The sequence below is a fragment of the Lepeophtheirus salmonis genome, chromosome 5, assembly GCF_016086655.4.
Source record: "Lepeophtheirus salmonis chromosome 5, UVic_Lsal_1.4, whole genome shotgun sequence".
Lineage (NCBI taxonomy): Eukaryota > Metazoa > Arthropoda > Copepoda > Siphonostomatoida > Caligidae > Lepeophtheirus > Lepeophtheirus salmonis.
The window spans coordinates 11,326,710-11,341,488 of NC_052135.2; the positions used below are offsets into that span (position 1 = coordinate 11,326,710).

Sequence of the window (14,779 nt, forward strand, 5' to 3'; positions counted from 1 at the left end):
GTGAATAGCGGTGGATTTTTGAATTTTTGTTCTATAAAGTTAAATTTTCTCTGAATACGTATAGATTTTTGATTTTTTTTTTCAAAAATTTTATTTTTACATAAATTTTTAGTGAACAGTTTTTTGGGGTTGGAAAAAATCCTAAAAATGAAATTTTTCGTGAATAGTTATGGATTTTTGAATTTTTTCTTCAAAAAATGTAATATTTGAATGATTTAAAAAAAAAATTTAATATTCGAATTATTTTTTTAAATTTAATATTCGAATTATTTTCTTTAAATTTAATATTCGAATTATTTTTTTTAAATTTAATATTCGAATTATTTTTTTTAAATTTAATCTTTGAATGTTTTTGTTTTTTTAAATATTAATTTTTTTTCCAAAAAGTAAATATATTAGTGTTGGGTTTCGGTGTTGAAATCCTAGACGGTATATTTTTTGTTAGACCGAATTAGTTCAACAAAAAAGCTCGGTCTGGACCGGTCACATATAAAAATTTGATCTAGTTTGGCCACAAAAAAGATCGGTCTAGACCAATTTTACAGATAAATTAATTATTATAGGATATGATTTTTAAGTACAATGACGTTATACGAAGTTTAAACAGAGATAACTCGGATTAATTTTGATTCCGCAGTCTCTTATATGTATACAATATTTGTTAAGACCAAACCGAAAAAAAAATTCGGTGCTAGACCTAGTCTCAACACTAATATATGTATATACAATCCTGCGGATGCCCCTGTATAATACTTAACACACAAAATATGATGTATCTACGTCACCCATTACATACTCATCAAGGCCATTTGTCCCCAATGATTCTTTGTTGGTCATTGTATATAATATATCGTAGGTATACATGTTCTAACTTGTATTATAACTAACAATTTGTACGTCTCAAAATGCCTTGTTTCATTACAACATCAGCCATTTTAATTACCCATCTTTTCATTTTCATCTGAACTACGTATTTATTATGCGTTTACGAGTAATTTATATTACTGTGGACATGTGAACGTTATGATGTACAACAACATGTTCATCAATTATTAATTTAATGAAATTTATAAACCAAATTACAATTTTTAGGGCCGTCTGGAGGACTATATTGGGGGGGGTGCTTCGTTTTTGCAATTTTTTTGGAAAAAAGTTCAAAATTCCACAGCTGTTCATACAAAAAAAAATTTTTTTTTTAAGTAAAAATTTAAAAAATTCATAGCTATTCTCAAAAAATTGAATTTTTGTAAATAAAATTTCAAAAAAGTATATTTGTTTAACAAAAGTAAATTTTTTGTAATTAAATTTCTAATATACATTGCTATTCACATAAACTAAATTTTTCAAAAAAAAAAATTTAAAAACTAAAATAAATTTATAATATTAAACTTTTTGGAAAAAAAAAAATCCAATACTAAATTTTGTGGTAAAACCCAAAAATTCCTTAATTTGGAGGGCGTAGAACTCATCCAGCCCTCTTTCTGCGGTAGCCCCTGCTAAAATAATATATAGACCATCTAAAGAACATTAAATTATTGCATTATCTTCATCATAAAAACTATAATTTCTTCATTTAATATATTTCAGCTCATTTTTTGTTTGCAATTTGTACAAGTCACAGCATATAATAAGTTATTCTAGTTTGAAGGGATATATTCTTTAGTTTGTAGTTAAATGTCACTGACTTACACAACTTACAATAAAGTCAATTTACTAAAAGTACAATGTACATATTTAAATGTAAGTCAAAATATTTAAAGTGTGAAGGATGAAATATTTATTTATTATTACATATTATGTTGTTATTTGATGGAAAAATAATCGTCCTTGACACTGAGTCATAATTCATGGAAAATCGTTGTTTATATATTTATATACTTTATTTCCGAAAATCCATCAGAGTCGGAAGTTATTATTATTATCGCTTTAACGAGCTTTGATTATATCATAGTATGCATAATTTAAATCTTTCATGACATGACTTGATTGCTTCTTCATTTTTATATACATTTGTTTAAACATGTACCTATAGATTATATGTAATTTGTCATGGCTTCTATATATTTACTTACTTCCTATTGCATTGCAGATACGATGAGCACAACTAAAAATGATTGAGAGACAATGGATCCGAAATGTAGGAGAAAGGAGATAAAGCTGCTTTAAAGTTCAATTCCAATTATTTCCAAATATCATTGAGTCAGTACAGATTTGGTCGTCGACTCCACGCCACGGAAGAAGGTCATCATCATGAGTAGTGGCCTCTCGTAAGGAGCGAGAGAGAGAAATAGTTTCATATGGACTACATAAGGGCTAGGTGGGTGCTAGGTCTTTAAATTAACGTCTTCAAGGAAATGGATGCAGATACAGAGTCTGTTAGTTCAAGTGGTGTGGATGGAGGAAGTAGCATCATTACAAATGACTCAGGGGGAGGCGGTGGTGGCTCTGGAGGGAGTCTACTTCCAGCTGAGGTTGGTTCAGCCACTCGAACAAAACCTGCCTTCGTCACAGTTCGCATTCGAATCCCGGATTTGAATGTAGAGAATACGCTTCAGTTTCAAAACCATGAGTTGATTTGGGATGTGAAGCAGCAGTGTCTTTCAGCCATACCTAAAGTAAGCACGTTTTTTTTTGTCCATTACATTTTGGTACATACATACTTACGTATTCATATTCAGGGGCATCCACAGAAGTATATATGTATTTATGGAGGGGGGTTTGAATTTTTTTTTTTTTTAAATTCAAATATCCATAGCTATTCTTAAAATATTTTTTTTAAATCCACAAATGCTTACAAAAAATTAAATTTTTCAGAAAAAATTTTCAAAAATTAAATATCATATATTAATTTTTTTCAAAAATAAAGAGCAATTTAGTATTTTTGGAAAAAAAAATTATAAAACCCACAGCTGTTGGCAAAAAATTATAAAATAATAATTTTTTTCGGAAAAAAATTTAAAAATTCTTAGTTACTTTGAAATAAATTGAATTTTTTTTTTTTTTTAATTTCAAATATTAGATTTTTTGTATAAAAATTTCGAAAATCCATAGCTATTTACAGAAAAAAAAAATTATAAAACCCACAGCTGTTGCCAAAAAATTACAAAATATTAATTTTTTTCGGAAAAAAATTTAAAAATTCTTAGCTATTTTGAAATAAATTGAATTTTTTTTTTAAATTTCAAATATTAGATTTTTTGTAGAAAAATTTCGAAAATCCATAGCTATTTACAGGAAAAAAATATTCTAATATTAAATTCATTTAAAAAAAAATTAAATATTAAATTTTCTAGTAAAAAGCAAAATCCCTTAATTTACAGGGGAGCACCCTTGATATTGGTTCCTTGAAGCTTAGCATTCAAGGATGAGTATTCCATAGGAGGAAAGGATTTTAAATAATATATTCCTTTTGTTTTGTGTGAGTAAAAAAAATAAATAAAAAACAGCATGGAAAAGTAAGAGAAAACACTTGAAGAAGTTATAAATATTACCTTATTTCCAATATACTATGCCTAGTACATATTCTCGAATCTAGGTTGGGTTGTCATGCTCCTGCATGCAAGGTATCATGAAACACATTGCAATGAACTGAAGCAATACGTAATTTAATACCAATAAAAATAATAAACCATATCATTTCCTACTTAAAATGACTCACGCAATATGTTACACCTAAAGTGTTTTTTTTTTGCTTAAATGATCCATTCATTTTTTTATTTGTATCATATCCAAAACAATCGTGCAACTTACATTTTTGTAAGTGATGGGACAATTAATCGGAGTAAAGTATAAGAGAATCGGGTGGTTCTTTTTTTTTTTTTTTGTGTCGGCATTGGCAAAATAATGTTTTATTTGGAATTTTTGATTCATATTTATTACTGGTATTAAACTGTTTACTACCTTTATAAGTGATGAACTCCCCCCCCCCTCCCCAAATTAAGGAATTTAAGCTTCTTACTAAAATATTTATTTTTTTTTTTTTTTCAAAAAATTTAGCATTTTTTTTTTCATTAAAATTTATATTAGAAAATTAACTTTAATTTTTTTTACAAAAAAATTATTTTTTTGCTAACAGCTGGGGATTTATGAACCTTTTCCCAATAAATTTAATAATTGAATTTTTATTTTTTGTGAACAACTGTAGTTTTTGAAAAAAAAATTCCAAAAAAGAAATTTTTTTTGTGGATAATTAGATATTTGAAATTTTCCAAAAATAAACCTAAAAACCAAGCCCCCCCCCATTAAAAAAAAAATATATATATATAATCTTGTGGACGCCCCTGAGAGCAAAATGGTATTTTTATAACTATTATTTAAAATATTAAAGAATTGGAATGGGATTTTTTGGAATCGTCCCATCGCTAATTGGTGTGTTGTTTGTTTTTTAACTAAGGCAGTGGAAAATTACAAAAGGGATCTTTCTGTTATCAGGGACATAATCAACCCCTGTAGGGGGAGAGGGCCTGGTCCCAATAATTTTTTCAACGGAAGTAATTATCGGCCAATTAAGAAACAAACCTTTGAATTTTCACAGTGGTATTCTCAAATCATCAACAACTCCTCAATTGTTGCTTTTGTCAGTTATCAATTATCTCCTTTGAGTTGTAAACAATTTTCCCACTATTAAATGAAGAATAATGGTCAGGCAATTGAGGAGAAATGAACTAACTACTAGTTAATTTCGTGTATTTCTCTATCTCCTTTTGAAAACAAAAGATACGTTGCATAGATACAATTATGAAACTTTCATATGTACATTTATACGAGGGTCGTTTGAAAAGTCCGTACAAAAATAAAAATTACTTCATTGTTTGAGGTAATTTTTTTTTATTTTTCAACATAGTCTTCTTTTCGGCTTAAACACTTTGTCCAACGCAGCTCTAGTTTGTTGATCCCTTCCAAATAATAGGATTGGTTCAAAAAATAGCCATTCGTTTCTCCAATCACCTCCTCGTTTGAAGAAAATCTTATTCAAATTTTTCAAATCGTGGAACACATAGTAGTCCGAAGGGAACGAATATGAAGAATAGGGAGAATGTGAAAAGAGTCGAAACATTATTTAGATTGATTTTGTAACCACAACTTCTAAGGTGTGAGCTGGTGCATTATTGTAATTGTAAAGGTATTTTTTTGTGTACCCATCGTGGGCGTTTTTCTTGCAGCTCAGTTTATAAACGGTCCGATAACAATAAATAATATGCACCTCTAATATTTTTACCCCATCACCACCATATCATGGATTTTATCAATGATGTATGGACTAGTAAACTCAAAAAGGGCGTCCAGAACGTTCAGCGTCACTTGTATCCATAATGTTTATCTCTTTTTAGTCCCCTGAGGCGTTTTGCCTTTCATAAAATAATGTTTAATCAAATTACGAAAATATTTTTCGTCCATTTTTGCAAAATCACTCCATTTCCACGATTCAAATTTGCCAAACAGAAAGAAATTAACCGATCTTTCTGAAAGTTGGTGTGTGTCCTTCCAGGAAATGCTACTAACTAAACATAACCTCGTTGCACGCCAGTAGTATCATCTCTCGGACTTTTCAAACGACCCTCGTATTTTAGGTACTAATGAGTGTCCCTATGTCATTGTATATTTAAGGCTATATAATTCTGGCTAAAATTAATGTAACTTTCGTTCTGTAGACAAGTCAGTTAAAAGGTTTCTTCAATTTTGATGGGCTGATCCTTTATTTATCAGAATCAGATATGACAAAATATATCCATCTATTTTTGATAATATACTACACACATATGTTTTGTTTTTTTGTGACATTTGACTTTATACGGATGTCCTTACAAATTTACATTTTTTGTAGGTATATATATATATATACCTACAGTACACATATGCTTTGCTTTAGGCATAAAACTATAAACTATCTTTATTTATTATTTTCATCTTTTCTATTCAAAGGCTTCATTTTTTTTTTTTTTTTTTTCGTCTATTGGTTACAAATTTAACATAGATAGAATCATGGTTGTTCCTAGTTGAATTGAAGGTCATTTTTTTAATACTTCTTCTTATGATGTTTTTTTCGTTTTCTTCTTAATTTTCTGTTTTTTGACCTTTGTTTTGTGTGTATACATACAAATATATGTAGGTATGTTTATTAGTTCTCTCATGGACAATAAACCAAAACAAAGACTTTATGTTTATATTGGCCCTGTTTTGGAAGATTTTATAGAAGTGTACCTAGGTTACTTTTGACATCATAAAAACTATCCAGGGTGTCCACAGGACGTAATGCTTACTTTTTTTTAAAGATTAAAAATTAAATTTGAAATATTTAATTTTCTGGAAATCAGTTTCAAAAATCTACAGCTGCTTACAAAAATCAAATTTCAATTTTTAATTTTTTTAGAAAATAATTGCCAAAATCCAAAACTATTCACAAAAATTAAATTTCAAATATTAAATGTTTTGAATTTTTTTTTTCATATATTAAATTTTTTTTTTAAATAAACAGCAATTCAGCATTTGTTGGAAAAAAATTTAAAAAATAAACTTGTTGAAAAATAATTTCAAATATTACATTCTCAAAAGCAAAATTTCCTTAATTGTTTTTTTTTCAGCCCAACCCCTGTGGACGCCCTATATATAGATTTATGGCTATGCAAATAATTAAAAATATTCTCATGACCGTCCTTCATGAAGTAAAACATTTTTCCCCCTGATCAAGCTTTCATGTCGTTCTTTTTTAGGAGGGTAATTATTAATTGAATATTTTATTTGATGATTTAATATGTATTACATCACCACCTCTGTGTTATTTATTTAATACATCTTAACTAATTCTCATATTTCTCTCTCTTTCTTTCTCTCTTCCTCATAATACGCTTCATTCTTTCTTTACATGTCCAGGTCTCTGCTTGGTATAGGGTAAATATCATATTTCTTATAAACTTTAAATAAATACCCATATTTATAGTATACATAAAGATTTTCTTTCTTTCCTCTTAAATTATACTGAATTACATTGAATACATAATATTAAAACCTCTCCCACACATTAGGAACATCTATTCTACTGTGTAGTGTAGATTTATATCTCCTTAATTGTCCGCATGTTTATTTAATTTCTTTATTATCCTTGTAGGTATATTTTTAAGTATATTTAAATGAAGTAGTAACTACATAGATAGTACATACTTACTTATTTTAATTATAAGTAAGCGTTTTGTTGTAAATTCCTTCTTTCCATGCATGTTTTTAACCCTTACTCTTTTTTTTTCATTTTTGATCTCTTTTTTTAAGCTTGTTCATCATAATAATTGTTCCTATTTTTTGTATTATCTCTCTGTGTGTGTCCTCATTGAAATTAACTATTTACTCTAATGACTAATGAGCCATGCTCAAGGAGAGGAAGCAATTTCTACTCTCTTTGTCCCTTTTCATTCTTTTTTTATGGATCCTCATTTAAAAGAACACATTACTCATTGGTCATTACTCATTAGTTGTAAGTAGTGTTGTGCTGGTCCTTAATTATTCGTTCCAGAACAGTCTTAGGATCGGTTCTATCGGTCCTTAGGACTGCCACTCCTTGCAACCATTCCTTTAAAAAAAAATCATAAAAATATGGATAGTCCATTAAGGCAAATAAGATATATAGAATATATATTCAGATTATTGCAAAGAATATTTATTTTTTCATTATAATACAATATTATACACACATTTTACATAATTACTTAGTTATATAATTTATATATTAATTATAGAAAATTATTTAATATTATATAACGGAATAATTTTAAAAAAAAGGAAAAAATATCCCTTATTGACGTCACGAGGGATCGATTTTACCTTCATTAAGTACCAACAAGTGGGACTGGATCGCGGTCCTTTGGTCCTAAATAAGGGCCGACACAACACTACTAGTGTTGGGTAGATCCATTATCGGTCTCAGTCGATCACGTGATCGCTCACTCAGTTGGTCTAAAAAAATGAACCAAAAAATAAAAGTTAGTCAGGAAATTCAGTCCTGTGTTGGTCCGCAGACTGAAAATGTAGATCACAAAATAGAAAATAAATAATTATACAACCGTCCTCCAGCAAAGACTTATGAATGTCCTATTTGGAAAGAGCAGTGAAATGAATTATTATAATTCATGTATATTATTTTAAAAAGGGTGTTAGGTTACAAGTTTTATTTATCTATTTTTTATCGGTGCAGATCGCGGTCCATCGACTCACTCAGTTTAGACCGATGGATAGTCTCTCCGGTTCATTCACTCCAGACCGACCCAAAACGTCTTGTAATCCCTGGACCTTTTAGAACTATATATACATATGTATATATTAGGATGTTCCATTGTCGAAGAGATCTCATATTTTTGTTTTGCGTAACAAAGTATTTTCTGGTACAATTATTTTTACTAAGTTTCAATTTTCAAATGTTATTTTTCAAATCTCTCAAGCTATTAAATATTTGAGAAATGACGTTTTTCAGCAACGTTCCAGACGTTTTTGTATGAAATCTCTGAATTTCTAAAATGTCTGACTTTCCAATAAAATAATAATGATATTTTTAACACCAGTATAGTAGCATTTTGTCTCTTGGAGACTTTGGGGGTTAAAATTTAAAAGAAAAATTAAAAAATTAATTTTTTTGGAATTTTTTTTTTAAAAATCCATAGTTCACAAAAATTAAATTCGTTACAAAAAAAAGTTCTCAAATCCAAAGCTATTCTATAAAAATAAAAAAAATTAGATTTTTTAGGGGAAAAAAATCGAAATTCCCTTGTTGATTACGAAAAATTATATTTTTTGGTTAAATATTTGAAAAATTAAATTTCAAATATTAAAATTATTAGAGTAAAATTTAAAATATTTAAATTATTAGAGTAAAATTTAAAATATTTAAATTATTAGAGTAAAATTTCAAATATTAAAATTATTAGAGTAAAATTCCAAAAATTAAATTTTATAACTATTCACAGAAAATTAGAATAATTAAATTTTTGGGGGAAAAAAATTGAAAAATTGAATTAAATTTCAAATATTCAATTTTTTAGAGAAAAATTTCACATCTATTCACAGAAAATTAAATTTTTTCAAAAATTTAATTATATATATATATTTTTTAAATGTTTGAGTAAAAAGCCCTCCAGACCACCCCCTGCGGACGCCCCTGATAAAAACTCTTAATATATTGCAATTTACAATTTGTAATAAAATAGGACATTTTTATGTGGGAACTTCATGAACTGAGTGTTTATCATATATCATAAAGTAATATATTTAAATAAGGAAGGCAGAGACTTGAAACTTGCAGAAACACAGCCCTCTGTTCTGTTGGAATGTGCCACACCTCCTCGTCTGCTAGAAGGGTTTCTGTTTTGGAATTTTTTGCCCTTTTCGTGACTTTTCTTGGTCTTTTAATCATGATTTTGGTTCCCTAAACAGGAATCTCTTGTGGACCATGTTCCCCATAGTTATTTGCTCTCTCCCTCCCTTTGTATATTCTGTTCTAGTACAAACATTTAGATTCATATATGAAAATTCCAAAAGTTGAGACATATACCTATATGTAAAATAAGATAAAAAACAATGTACATTAAGGTAAAATATATCAATATATTTTATATACATATATAATTAATATATTATTAGTGTTATTCTTGTGAGTAGAGATGAAGAGTGTGATGAGTATGTAGGTTTTTATCATTATTATAATTTGATTGTTGTGGTAATATTAGTATTGAATTTGCTCTATCATGTTGGTGTGTTGAACTGATAATAATGAAAATAAAAATCTGCAAAATGAAGCCTGCAAAGTCATTCTCTTTAATATCAAATATAGCAAAGCAAGACTTGAACTTTTTTTTCTCCCTCTTTTTCAATTTTCATTTCTTTACAGTAAGTAACAAATACTGAATAGATCTTATATACAAGTATATAATTATTATCTTCTATTCTAGATTAGAGTAGAGCAAAGACATTGTATAAACCAAGTATCACTGCTTCAATCGGTATTGTTCCATCTCTATTCCTCTTATTATTAGCTTTTTTTTAGATTATTAGACATATTGTTATCATTTCAAATTGTAAGAATAGGTAGATATTAGTGTTGAGACTCGGTCCAGCAACAATTTTTTTTTTTTTTGGTTCGGTCGGGTCTAACGTGATTTGAAAAAAAACATATGATGTCATGTTATAAAGAATTAATCTGTAAAATTGGTCTAGACCGAATTTTTTGGGACCGAACTAGACCGAATTTCTATATGAGATCAGTCCATATCCAGCTTTTTTTTTGGACCAAACTAATTTGATCCAAATAAAAATATGAAGGTCTCAGACCGGTCCAGGATTTCCATACCGAAAGCGAACACTACTAGATATGGAGAAGAAATTGGACGAGGTATATTAATAATGACGCCTGAGAATATCAAGTATCATTCATATGTAATGAATATATCCTATACTTCAAATATAGGATACTATAATTGGCTTATACATACCTATGTATCTATTCATCTAATCCTTTTTTAGTATAGACATCCCTTTTTACACGCAATACTATTTATTCTATAAATCAGTGGTTCTCAAAGTTTTTGAAGTGATGTATAAAATATATTCCGTCGGTATGGAAGAAATAAAGAAACGTAGACGGGAGTCATCCTGACAATTTAAAGAATTATAAATTCCCAGCTTTCCAGAATAACCTTTTTTTTTGGGGGAAATCAAAAATCCACAGCTGTTGAGAAAAAAATTTATTTGGGGGTGAAAATTTCAAAAATGTAATTTTAGAATTAGAATTTTAGAATTTTTTGAAAATAGCTATGAATTTATAAAACTAAATTCAAAAAAAATATTGGTAATTTAATTTTTCTATTTTTTAGGAAAAAAGTTTTAATATTTTAAAAATTTTTGAAAAAAAAATTAAAAAACCACGCCCTTAGTTTACCAAGATTTACTGTTCTTAAAATCCATGCTTACAAAGGATTTCAACAAATTTCACATCCGTAATCATGATCTCCAAGTTTGTATGGCTAGTATGGCCAAACTATTAGCTTATATTTCACCACAATAATGTGTACTTAAACTATTAATTTATTACCTATATATACTTATGACGTTTATTATTATGACCCACCCCTATTTCGTTTCTGTTTACATTTTATGTACCACCTACGTTATCAAAGCATAGATAATATTCTTGTATTTAATTCTTGTTTTATATTCATAGGAACTTCAAGAGAGCTTCAACTACGGACTCTTTTATCCTCCATCCAATGGGAAAGCCGGCAAATTTCTCGATGAAGAACGTCGACTTTCCGAGTATCCATTTCAAGGTTCTGTTGGCTATTTGGAGGTAAATCACATAATTAAGTTCGATTATTTATTTTGGTAATAGTAATTTTAGTTACTTCGCTAACAACAAAATACCCTATATATTTTGTTGTTAGCTATCGATTCCCTCTCCTCCCTTGATACGTGATGGCTATTTCATAATGTATTCGTTTTAACAAATAAATAAAGTAATAAGTTATTCTTTACATATGCTCCGCTTCCATAAGAACAGGAAAACAATTTCTTGTGGATCTCTTGTTGTTTATATAAATATATAATACATATATTACCCATTTATTATTTCTATGAATAAATTGCCGAAATTTCTTCATAGAAATAATATAATAACTAATCATAACTACTATTTTAATCAAATATTACTTAGCAATATTATAATACAGTATTGAATAAAATGCCACGTAGATTTTAATTATATGCCATTCATTTTAAAAATGGTGAAGAAATAATGACATTGATAGTCCGCGAGTATATAAGATATAAATAGTGGTTGGTATGATTAACTTATTTGGCTAACTACCAGATGATTACGGGGTTTTTTTCTGTTTCTTTTTGGATGAAAGGTTGCGTGGTATAATAAAGATATCGACGTGATATGTTTCTTTCATTAGCATCATCAACATTCCTTTTTTTGCTAACGCCCCCTCCCCCCCTCAAACTAAGGAATTTTGACTTTTATTAGAAACTTTTTTTGCTCAGGATGAAAAAATAGGGGTAAAAAAATTTTTCAAAAAATTTCACATCTGAAATTGAATTTTAGAATTTTTTTATATAAAAATTAAATTTTTATAAAATAGCTATTGTTTTTTCCTTAAAAATTAAATATTTGACATTTTTTTCCAAAATTTTTTATTTTTGGAAACACCGATAGATTTTTAAATCCTTTTTTATAAAAAAAAATAATATTTGAAATTTCTTTCCAAAAAATTAAATTTTTTGTGAACAGCTATAGATTTTTTTTAAAAATTCACAAATACATTAATATTGGAAATTAAATTTATAATTTTTTTTGAAAAAATTTAATTTTGTTAATAGCTACGGATTTTGAAAAAAAAAATCAAAGAACCAAGCCCCAAAAAAAAAAAAAAAAAAAAAATGTATATATATATAATCCTGCGGACTCCCCTGATGCATGTGTGTTTCTATGTACAGACAGATAATATTAAATAAGTTCATCATCATTAAATAAAATCATTAAACGAGCCGATTTTTCCTTTTTCATTTCTAGCTCAAATACAAGAGACGAGTGTACAAAATGCTCCAAATGGATGAAAAGCAATTAAAAACTATTAACTCCCGTGCTAATCATAAGAAAATAGTTGATTACATCAACTCCTCTAATATTGAGAAAGTCAATAAGATGCTTACCAAAGGATTGGATCCTAATTTTCATTGTCATGACAGCGGAGGTACTCAAGAAATTAACTTCTCTTTATAAATATAATAACGTATTTCTAAATTTTCAGAGACTCCACTATGCTTAGCTGCAGGTATCAAAGGAAAAACTTCCAGATTGATCATTGCGTTAATCAATGGAGGAGCTATTCTGGATTTTCGTACAAAGGATGGAACAACAGCTCTTCATCGAGCCGTTACGAAAAATAATAGTGAATCAGTCAAAACACTTCTGGATCTTGGGGCTTCACCAAATTATAAAGACGGGAGGGGACTCACGCCTCTGTATCATGCTGTGGCCTCCTCATCAGATGTCAATTTGGTAGAAATGCTACTTCATGATCATGCCATGGTCGGAGTACAAGATCGTCAGGAATGGCATGAGGTTCATCATGTAAGTCAATTTCATCCATCCATCCATCAAATCAATGTAGCTACATATTTATAGTTATGTAGTACACAGTCATTATATTAGGTACATACATCGTTTCTTTGCTTAACCTTTGGTTTAGCTCTCAATTAATGATTCAATACCAAATTATCTTTTTGTCTTTTCTTGATAATAATATATAGGGATATACGTTCTACAACCACCGGATAAATAGATATGTATAAATCTGTTTCCTGTAGTATTTGATGGGATTTTAATTCATGAGGGATCTATTTCTATCAATCCTTCATATTATAAATATTAAAAAAAATATTTGTTTTTTGGTAGTCATGGCATTTTTGTATATTTCAGGCATGCCGCAATGGACTAATTCAGCATTTAGAGCATTTATTATTTTACAGCGCGGACATAAATGCTCGAAATGCTAGTGGAAATACACCTCTTCACGTTTGTGCAGTTAATAATCAAGAATCGTGTGCTAGAATACTCCTCTTTCGAGGCTGCGAAACAGAGGCTCTTAATTTTGCGGGGCAAACTCCATATCAAGTGGCAGTTATCGCAGGAAATCTTGAGCTTGCTGAGATTATTCGGAATCACAAAGCAGAAGATATAGGTACTGCATACACAGTAATGCTTATACAACTATTTATAATTTTATGTACATATCTATAACGCAGTTCCTTTCAAAAACGCTCCAAAATTTAACCCTCGGCGTAGAACTTCTGCATCTTCAACTCTTTCCCGAACTGCCTCAGATGCGTCTATGTGCCAAACCAATACAACCACTATGTCAACATTACCTTATCAACCTCGAATGGAGTCTCCTTTAGTCAATTCACTCCGTACTGGCAGCATGAATAATAAACCTCCATCGCCATCTCCCTCTGATAGATCCTTACCTCCATTCTCTTCAGGTGGATCCTCTGTTTCAGAAACGACATCTACGGGTTCAGGAGCTTCTTCTGTTCAGCATCAAGAAAACAACCATGAAGTAGAAGACGAGCAACTAGATTCAGCTTCCACTCTTGCTGCCTCTATGGCCAATGGTATTAAATTATTACAACATCATCAGTCACATTAATTAATTAATAATTGTATAATATTATCTCTTTAGATCCAAGATGTGACTCAGTTTCATTGAGTTCAGGCGTAGGAACTTCATCTCAATCTGGTTCATCTGGAAGTGCTGCAACTCCAACATCTGAACCTCCAAAGGCCACTGTTTTACACTCTGGAATGCACGTCGTTTGTGTAGAGACCTATGTTTCTTCAGAAGAAGGATCTCTCAAAATAAATGCTGGAGATATTATACAAGGTAGACAATTTGGTCTTAATATGCCTGACTTATTATTCATCAGCTAGCTGTTTATATACTATCATTCAAATGCATTATTTAGTGACTGGTTCTACTGATGATGGACGCTTAGAAGGAATGATTAGAGGTCAATCTGGTTACTTTCCTGCAAGTTGTGCTCAAGAAGTTCGTTTAAGGAATCCCGATGCTGTTCATTCACCTCCCATTACGTCTACTCCAGCACCTGGATCTAGAGTCTTGGGAAGGAGAGAGCTTAGAGAAAATAGGCCCTATCAATTTTTAAATAATAGATTGTGAGTAGTATGATTAAAGTTTCTTACTTTGAAAAAAATGTTCACGCTACTTTTTGTTTGTTCAAA

At 29.3% G+C, this 14,779-nt stretch overlaps 1 protein-coding gene across 2 annotated transcripts in view; it reads left to right on the top strand.

Annotated features, from left to right (window-relative positions):
- Window positions 1–14,779, top strand: part of Prosap (SH3 and multiple ankyrin repeat domains prosap) — an 85,531-nt gene that overhangs the window by 66,685 nt on the left and 4,067 nt on the right. Inside the window, exons 2-10 of one of the 2 annotated variants that reach the window (XM_040713409.2) lie at window positions 2,090–2,615; window positions 6,871–6,888; window positions 11,198–11,323; window positions 12,548–12,728; window positions 12,786–13,108; window positions 13,457–13,718; window positions 13,783–14,151; window positions 14,220–14,420; window positions 14,503–14,713. In XM_040713409.2, the coding sequence (XP_040569343.1) occupies window positions 2,355–2,615; window positions 6,871–6,888; window positions 11,198–11,323; window positions 12,548–12,728; window positions 12,786–13,108; window positions 13,457–13,718; window positions 13,783–14,151; window positions 14,220–14,420; window positions 14,503–14,713 (1,952 nt within the window). In that variant the 5' untranslated portion in view covers window positions 2,090–2,354. The remainder of the gene's footprint in view (window positions 1–2,089; window positions 2,616–6,870; window positions 6,889–11,197; window positions 11,324–12,547; window positions 12,729–12,785; window positions 13,109–13,456; window positions 13,719–13,782; window positions 14,152–14,219; window positions 14,421–14,502; window positions 14,714–14,779) is intronic. The other variant, XM_040713410.2, reaches the window with a different exon arrangement.